Source organism: Peromyscus eremicus, chromosome 4 (assembly GCF_949786415.1).
Source record: "Peromyscus eremicus chromosome 4, PerEre_H2_v1, whole genome shotgun sequence".
Lineage (NCBI taxonomy): Eukaryota > Metazoa > Chordata > Mammalia > Rodentia > Cricetidae > Peromyscus > Peromyscus eremicus.
In genome coordinates, this window is record NC_081419.1 from 141,033,836 (window position 1) to 141,042,061 (window position 8,226).

At 57.5% G+C, this 8,226-nt stretch overlaps 1 protein-coding gene across 1 annotated transcript; it reads left to right on the forward strand.

Moving 5' to 3' along the window:
- The first annotated feature begins 398 nt into the window (after positions 1 to 398).
- On the forward strand, positions 399 to 4,960 carry Snai1 (snail family transcriptional repressor 1). The gene is made up of 3 exons (XM_059259776.1): positions 399 to 554; positions 861 to 1,388; positions 4,052 to 4,960. Exons 1-3 carry the CDS (start codon positions 473 to 475, stop codon positions 4,234 to 4,236), a joined length of 795 nt encoding a protein of 264 aa, XP_059115759.1. The 5' UTR covers positions 399 to 472; the 3' UTR covers positions 4,237 to 4,960.
- The last annotated feature ends 3,266 nt before the right edge of the window (positions 4,961 to 8,226 follow it).

Here is an 8,226-nt window from a genome sequence, read left to right on the forward strand (position 1 = left end):
TGTATAGGCAGCTCCAGAGCTCAGCCTGGTTTAGCGTGGGCGCTCCCGAAGCACGTGCGAAGGGAGCGGATCCACGCGTTTTCGGGGCGCAAAGGTCAGCCCCTCCGGGGGTCGGGGCGCCGCTCTCGGCGGGGGCCAGGCGCGGCCACCAGGGGGCGCCCGAGGCGCTCGGACGCCGCGCGGTCCGGCCCGGGAGGAGCCCAAGCCGAATCTCCGCGCCACGCGGCGCGGGCCCCTCCAGCCCGGACGCACCTGCTCCTGTCGTGGTCTCGGGCCGCGCCGCCGCCCGCCATTGGCGCAGCCTTGACAAAGGGGCGTGGCCGGGGCCGCGGCCCCGCCCCCCGCCCTCCTACTTAAAAGAGTTGGCCGCACCGAGGGGGAGCACAGTGCCGCGGCCGGGCCTCGCGAGCGGAGTTGCCTGTCGACCTCGCGTGACCCGGTGACCCCGGCTACCTAGGTCGCCCCGGCCACCATGCCGCGCTCCTTCCTGGTCAGGAAGCCGTCCGACCCCCGCCGGAAGCCCAACTATAGCGAGTTGCAGGACGCGTGTGTGGGTGCGTGGCGGGGTGCGGGACGCGGGCGCCTCGGGGGCTCCCGAGGGCGCGCAGGGGGCGAGCCGGGCTCTGCGGGCGCGACAGGTGGACCGGGAGCTCCGGATCTTGGCAGTTGGGGTCCACCGAGGGCGGGGTCTGTGACCCAGGGCCGGGAGGCTCCGAAAACTGTGGACCCGAGGGAAGACAGTCCTGCGGAGTCCGGAGTCCGGGTGGGGGAGGGGCGGGCGGGGAGCCCGGGGAGCCCCTCCACCTGGCGCCCCGAGAACCGGCCCCGTTGACCCTCTGCTCTCTCTTCTCTGCCCGCAGAGTTCACCTTCCAGCAACCCTACGACCAGGCCCACCTGCTGGCCGCCATCCCTCCGCCCGAGGTCCTTAACCCCGCCGCCTCGCTGCCCACCCTCATCTGGGACTCCCTCCTGGTGCCCCAAGTGCAACCGGTTGCTTGGGCCACCCTCCCGCCGCGGGAGAGCCCCAGGGCGGCAGAGCTGACCTCGCTGTCCGATGAAGACAGCGGCAAAAGCTCGCAGCCGCCCAGCCCGCCCTCGCCGGCGCCCTCGTCCTTCTCCTCCACTTCGGCCTCATCCCTGGAGGCCGAGGCCTTCATCGCCTTCTCTGGCTTGGGTCAACTGCCCAAGCAGCTAGCCAGGCTCTCGGTGGCCAAGGACCCCCAGTCCCGGAAGGCCTTCAACTGCAAGTACTGCAGCAAGGAGTACCTCAGCCTGGGCGCCCTGAAGATGCACATCCGAAGCCACACGCTGCCTTGCGTCTGCGCGACCTGCGGAAAGGCCTTCTCCAGGCCCTGGCTGCTGCAGGGCCACGTCCGCACCCACACTGGTGAGTGTTCCCACAGCTGCCTCTCATCTCTCTGCCGCCCTGAGCGCTTGGCCTCTGACTGGTGGACTCACACTTGCTTCTGGTGCAGCCAGGCAGATGGCAAAGTAAGACGCTGGTTCTCCTGCACCCTGCTCCTTGCTGTTAGGGCGGAGAGTAAGGGGGTGCCCTCCGGCTCCCCACTCTCAACCCAGACAAACAGACTATTGTTAGATTTCCCCACCTGGTCTTGAAGGTTGAGACCATCCTCGGTCTCCCCATTTCTGAAATGCCCAAGAACAAACACTTGGTGGGATTTTTGTGGAGGGTGAAGTACTGGGTGCAGGTGCCACGCTAAACTCAGAAGTGACTTTGCTAGTCTCTCAGCCCCAGAACGTGAGGAAAGCTTCTAGAGGTGAGGGAACGGCACTAGCCTGTCCGTGATAGTGGGGGTTCCCGTGTAGGGGTAACGTTTGGAAAGAGTGTTGGAGATGGAGTGTCAAGGGCCGCAGTTATCAAGCTTTGGGGTGGGAGCTGGCTAGTTGGAGCTGTGCATTTCCTGTTGTGGCCAGCATTGGAATGGTAAAGCTGAGAGGTGGGGTGCCATTTGCAGGTCTCACTGAGGTCCTTACTGCATGAATGAGGCTACCCATTTCTCCTCCTCCAGGCACCTACTGCCTCAGATTTAACTGTAAAGTCCCAACAGCCTGGCCTTTATCCTGCACTGTGGCTAAGCCAAGGGGCTGTGCTTTGGGGAGAGCTGAAGCCCTCAGGGGTCCTAAGGACTTTGTTTTGATGTGAAGGCATGGCTCAGACAAAACCCTTGTTGAAATGTGCCACCCTGTCCCTGGGAGTCCCATTGTGTGTCTTAATGGTGGCCCAGGGGGTGGGGGCCTGCAGGGTTAGAGCAGGTGCATGGGGCAGTGGTGCCCAGCACCTGTTCTGGCCGCAGCTGCCGGCTCACTGCATGGCGGGCCCCTCTAATCCAGGGGGTATCGCATGTACAGTGCCCCCCTCAGTGGCCTTTGTCCCAGCCGGCCTGGTGCTGATTTCACACTTGCCAGGAACACCATAAAGGCGTCTGGGGGTCGGAGATCTGTGAGGAGTGGGGGATCTACACTCGTGCACATTTCCTCAAGACCCCCCCCCCCAACTCCATCTCACTCTGTGTTGTCTGTTCCTCCCCCCTTTGTTAAGATTTACCCCAGCTCACCCGTTCCCTGCTAAACTGACAGGTTAGTCCTTGGGGAGGGGTCACCACCCCAAACTTGTAGGGTCCTCCAGATCTCTGTATCGGCAGCACTGAGTTACCAAGGAGTAAGTGGAGGGGGGTCCTTGCTGGGAGCCTCACACTGGGCTTCCTTCCCCGGCCCTAAAGTCCCACCTGTGTAGCCACAGGCTTCTGTGGGTACGTGCCCCCTGCTCAGTGAATACCTGCTGAGTGGGTGGATCCCACAGGAACCCTGCTGAGATTCCCTCCATCCAGAAGCCCAGCACACCGAGGAGGCATTCATCAGCCCTCCCTCGAATTCCAGCACTAGACTTAACCAAAGGGCACCGCCTGTGGGCTAGCAGGCCTGGAGGGAGGGCTGTCTTGCTTTGTTTGAAAAGGCCGGTCCACACCATAGCACCGTGCTTGGCACATAGTAGGAGTGCCACAGGTACTTGGGTTCTGTTGTTGGTATTTGTGTTACCCAGCTAGTCTGGGTTCAAACCAGAGACCCTCTTCCCTCTGTCTCCATTGCTGAGATGATAAATGTGGACCGCCATGTGCAGGTCCCTTTTTATTTAAAGTTTTTTAAAAGCACATTTATTAATTCTACAAGCTTTTGGGGGGTTGGTTTTTCTTTTTCTTTTTTTCCTTCGAGACAGGGTTTCTCTGTGTAGTTTTGGTGCCTGTCCTGGAGCTCACTCTGTAGACCAGGCTGGCCTCGAACTTACAGAGATCCACCTGCCTCTGCGAGGGCTGGGATTAAAGGCGTGCGCCACAACCATCCAGCTATCTACAAGCATTTATTAAACACTGTACTCTTAGCCTGCGCTACAGCCTTGGCTGGTGCGGTAGGATGTCAGGATCCCAGGTATCTGTAAACCCCTGGGCTGGGCCTTAAAGTAGGCTGAGGAGAGGTTCCCCATTGGTCCTATGGGGAAACAGCCAAGATTTGGGATTGCAAAGCTCTGGGCTGCTGGCAGGACGCAGAGGAGTGGCCTCCCTGGCTCTGGGTGGGGGTGGGGAGGCCTCTCCAGGCTGCCTCCTCAAGCTTTGTCCTAGACAAAGTAAATCAAGGATTGACTTCAAGGCTGATAACAGGAACACCGACCACAGCTCCCCCTGCCTACGGCAGTGGCTAAAACCGAGGTCTGTGGAGGCCTGGTGGGTGACTGGAGCCTGCTGCTTACCTTCTGTGCCTCGGTTTCTCTGTGTCTGAAGGGTAGGACTGCAGAAGGGTCACTTAGTGAGAAGTGGTCAGGGCCTGGCAGCACGTGTCTGAGTTTACCCTACCCTGGGAGGGAGTGTGGAGTCAACAGAAGGCTGGTGGTCAGGGCTGCGTACGGGAAGCCACGACCCTCACCCAGCGCAGGCCTGGCACAGTGGGTGTCGTGGGGCCTGGCTGTACTTGGCCTTCCATGGTGCATCCAGGCTGCTCTGTCCGGCCTTCCTCCTCACCCATCGCGTCTTTCCCCAGGGGAGAAGCCCTTCTCCTGCTCCCATTGCAACCGAGCCTTCGCTGACCGCTCCAACCTGCGTGCCCACCTTCAGACCCACTCAGACGTGAAGAAGTACCAGTGTCAGGCGTGTGCCCGCACTTTCTCCCGAATGTCCTTACTTCACAAACACCAAGAGTCTGGCTGCTCCGGAGGCCCACGCTGACCCTCTTCTCTCTCCATCCTTTCTGACATCTCCCTGGTTCCCTGGAGCCGGTCCTCACTGCCAAGCCTCCCTCTGGACATCATCCGTCCAGCCTTCATCCCGGGACCTGTGGAGGCCGTGTCTGGCCCTGCTTTCTGCTTGGCTTTCTTGGCCTTTTCTCCAGATGACAGATGGAAGGCAGAGCGCCTTGGTTCCCTCCCAGAGCCACCCCTCAGTATTCGTGAGGTATAGCCTCTGGACACAGCTGCTTCGAGCCATAGGACTAAAGCCAACCCACTGGCTGGGAAGCTTGAACCCCACTCAGGGGACCCCTACTTCCCTACCTCCCCCAAGGACCCTTCAGGCCAACTTCCTCGAGGTACAGCAGACTATGCAATAGTCTCCCCCTCCCCCAGCTGCATCCATGCCCCAGCAGGGTGGTTGCTGGACACATGTCCAGGTGCCCCGGGCAGCTGTTTGAGCCCCACCTCCATTTGTCCTGGTGACACCTGTTTCACAGCAGTTTAAGAAGGGACCATGAGTAATGGCCGTCACTTGTTAGGGGCCAAGTGGGGGGCTTCAGCCTGGCCAATGTGTCTCCCAGAACTATTTTGGGGCCCAACAGGTGGTCCTGGGAGGAAGATGTTTACATTTTAAAGGTATTTATATTGTAAGCAGCATTTTGTATAGTTAATATGTACAGTTTATTGATATTCAATAAAGTGGTTAATTTATATACTAAAAACTGGTGGTGTTGAAGGGAAACACGTTAAAGGGACTTGTGGGAGAGAGAGGCAGGGGTCTTAAGTCCTCTGCTTTGGAGTTCCAACTGGAGTGCCTGGCCTGGGTGTCTGTCCAATCCGGGTACTGTACAAGCTTCCCCACACTCTTGAGGTTCTCTAGCATAGGAAGCTGCTTCTCGGCCTTATCTACAGCCTGGCCCTGTGCTGGGGCTCCACTAGAGCAGGTCGTTGGGGCGGGACTAGCTGCCCCTCCCAGCTGAAGGAGGATGCCTTTCCTGTTCCCAAGGGCCTCCCTGTCAGGCAGGCCCACACCTCTGTCTGGCTGCTGGGTACCAAATGGCCTTTGATGCAAGGAAATGGGCTGGCTGGAGCCAGGAGGGTGAGAAGCCAGGCCAAAGGGTAGGGGTCACTCAGCTTCCTGCTCAGAGGACCAGAGCTGGGGCAATTCACCTCAGGCTAGTTGGTGCTGGTGACCTCAACTCTGAGGGCCTCCTGGGGCCGAGAAAAAATGAGTGTCCCTTTCTGAGCACAAAGGTACCGAAGGTGCCAGTTTCCTGTGGGGAGCGGGGAGCAGGCAGCAGGCGTCAGCCTGTGGAGTCAGCACAGCCCAGCTCCAGCCTGGCTGGGGGTGGGGAGCTTCCAGCTCCAAAGGAGAGATGAGTCTTCTAAACAGGAAATGGTGACCCGCAGGCGGGAGCAGCCTAATGACTTACAGCTTTCCTCCCAAAAGGGAAAAAAAAAAAAGGTTCTCTAACAATTGCCAAATTGTGGCAGGCCTCCCTGAAGGGAGGCTGGTGAGGTGGGTGCTGGGGGCTGGGCACCAGCTGGCTCAAGGCCTCCTGTGTCCCCAATAGGTTTCTCCACAGTAGGTTGATCAGAAAGTGACTTCACCAGGGCCTGCAGGGATGGGATGGGCCTCTAGGACCAGACTCAGCGCTGAGGGCCTGGCCCCAGGTCCTGCGCCTTGGTCAGCCTGGCTCGGAGCGTGCTGGGAGTCAGGTAGGCCTGGCTCCTGGCCCTGACTCTCACCTCCCGCTGCCAGAAGCAAGCCAGATTCCCTCTGCTCTCAGCCCCAGTTTCTGGCTCTAGAAATCGGAGGCAACAGTGCCTGTCTCTGGAGAGACTGTTAACGAGACATTCCTTCACTCATTCAGTGGGTCCTGTGAGCCGGGGTGTGCCTGGCCCTGGGAACAGTCGCTGAGCTCGGGAACTTCTGTTCTAGTGGGGGAGACAAAACAAACAACGATTAAACACCCTGCTTTCCTGCAGTGGTGCCAGGGTGGAATGAGGCTGGAGAGCCAGAGAGCAGCAGGCGGGGTTCCCACCAAGGCATCCGAAGCCCTCAGGAGGGTTGACATTCCACAGAGAGGGAGGAGGAAGATGGGAAGGTGGAGGAAGAGTGATGGAGTCCTGGGGGGGGGGGGGGGAGGCTGCAGGGCTGGAAGGAGCTGTCCCTGAGCAAGAACTTGTGGCTGGTGGCCCTCGGAAGCCAGGAGAAGGAGAAGCAAGGGCCTCCGAGGAGCCTGGGCCCGGAAAGCAGCGTCGGGCTTTGAGAGGGCAGCTGGGAACCAGGTTCCGACCGAGGCTGCATGGGAGAGCAGGGATTAGAGTTTGGGAGGCAAGAGGAGCCAGGAGAAGGGGACAAGGGTGGAGGTGAGGGACAGCAGGTGACACATGGCCTGGACCAGGGCTATGATAGCCTTGGGGATTTGGACTGGCTTAGTGCCCACCCAGCCTGGGGCCTTGTTCGCTTACTCAGGGCTGGTCATGGACCCTAGTGTGTGGGAGAGAGGTCAGAGCTGAGCCCGAAGGAGTTCCAGCGGCCTGGAGCTGAGTGGACAGACAGCCCTCTGGAGGAAGAACAGGGGTGGGGACAGCAGAGGATTATTCACAGAAATGTGCAGTTTTTGACAATGTGAAGAGAAAAGGGTGTCCCTAGGAGGGTGCAGGCCATGAAACTGGCGAAGGAGAGGTGAGAGGTTTTGCGTTTTTTTCTTTTCTTTCTTTCTTTTTTTTGTTTGTTTGCTTGTTCTTTGTTTTTTGTTTTATTTTTGAGACAGGGTCTATGTAGCTCCAGATTGTCCTGGAACAGACTATGTAGACCAGGCTGGCCTCAAACCCAAAGATCCCTCTGCCTCCACCTCCTGAGTGCTGGGATTAAAGGTGTGTGCCATCACACCCAGCGTTTATTTTATTTTACTGATTTGTTTATTTAAAAAAGTTTTTTGAAGCCGGGCAGTGGTGGTGCATGCCTTTTTAATCCCAGCACTTGGGAGGCAGAGGCAGGTGGATCTCTGTGAGTTTGAGACCAGTCTGGTCTACCGAGTGAGTTCCAGGAAAGGCGCAAAGCTACACAGAAAAACCCTGTCTCGGAAAAAAAAAAAAAAGAAAAAAAAAAAAAGAAGCATTCTACTAATGAAGGTGTATTCTCAGCCCCGCCCCCTTGTTTAAAGAGACGATATCACTGTGTAGGTTAGCCTCAAACTTGTAACAGGCCTCTTCTGCCTTTGCCTTTTGAATGAAGGGATTATAAGCACTGCAGTTTTCTGTGGTGCTGGCATTTAAGGCCCTCACATATGCTGGGCATGTGCTCTACCACAGTCCCAGCCCATAATGTTGCTTTTTTTTTTTTTTTTCAAGACAGGGTTTCTCTGTATAGTTTCGGTGCCTGTCCTGGATCGCACTCTGTAGCCCAGGCTGGACTCAAACTCATAGAGATCCACCTGCTTCTGCCTCCTGAGGGCTGGGATTAAAGGTGTGCGCCACCCACCGTCCTGCATCATTTTTTTTTAAGTACAAGGCCACCTAGGCCCAAAGGCTCATACCAGCACTCTGAAGGTTTAGACAAGAAGATTAAGGTTAAGGCCACGAATTCAGGATCTGCCTGAGCTACATAGTAAGACCTGTCTCAAAAAGAAAAACAAAACAAAAACCCAAGTGTGGTGGCCCACACCTTTAATTCCAGGTCTTGGGGGACAGAGGCAGGTGAATCTCTGTGAGTTCAAGACAAGCCTGATGTACAAAGCAAGTTTGTACTGGCTAGTTTCATGTCAACTTGACAAAAGCTAGAGTCATTTGGGAAGAGGGAGCCTCAGTTGAGAAAATGGCCCATAAGATGTGCCTGTGGTCAAGTGGTGTGGGGCATTTTCTTGTTTGATGACTGATGTGGGAGGGTCCAGTGCTGCCCCTGGGCTTGTGGTCCTGGGTGGTAGACAAAAGCAGGTTGAGCCAGGCAGCGGTGGCACACGCCTTTAATCCCAGCACTCGG

Coding starts and splice junctions, on each gene's coding strand:
- Snai1 (XM_059259776.1), top strand. CDS start 473: ATGCCGCGCTCCTTCCTGGTCAGGAAGCCGTCCGACCCCCGCCGGAAG. Junction 555..860: donor GTTGCAGGACGCGTGTGTGG/GTGCGTGGCGGG, acceptor CTCTGCCCGCAG/AGTTCACCTTCCAGCAACCC. Junction 1,389..4,051: donor CCACGTCCGCACCCACACTG/GTGAGTGTTCCC, acceptor GTCTTTCCCCAG/GGGAGAAGCCCTTCTCCTGC.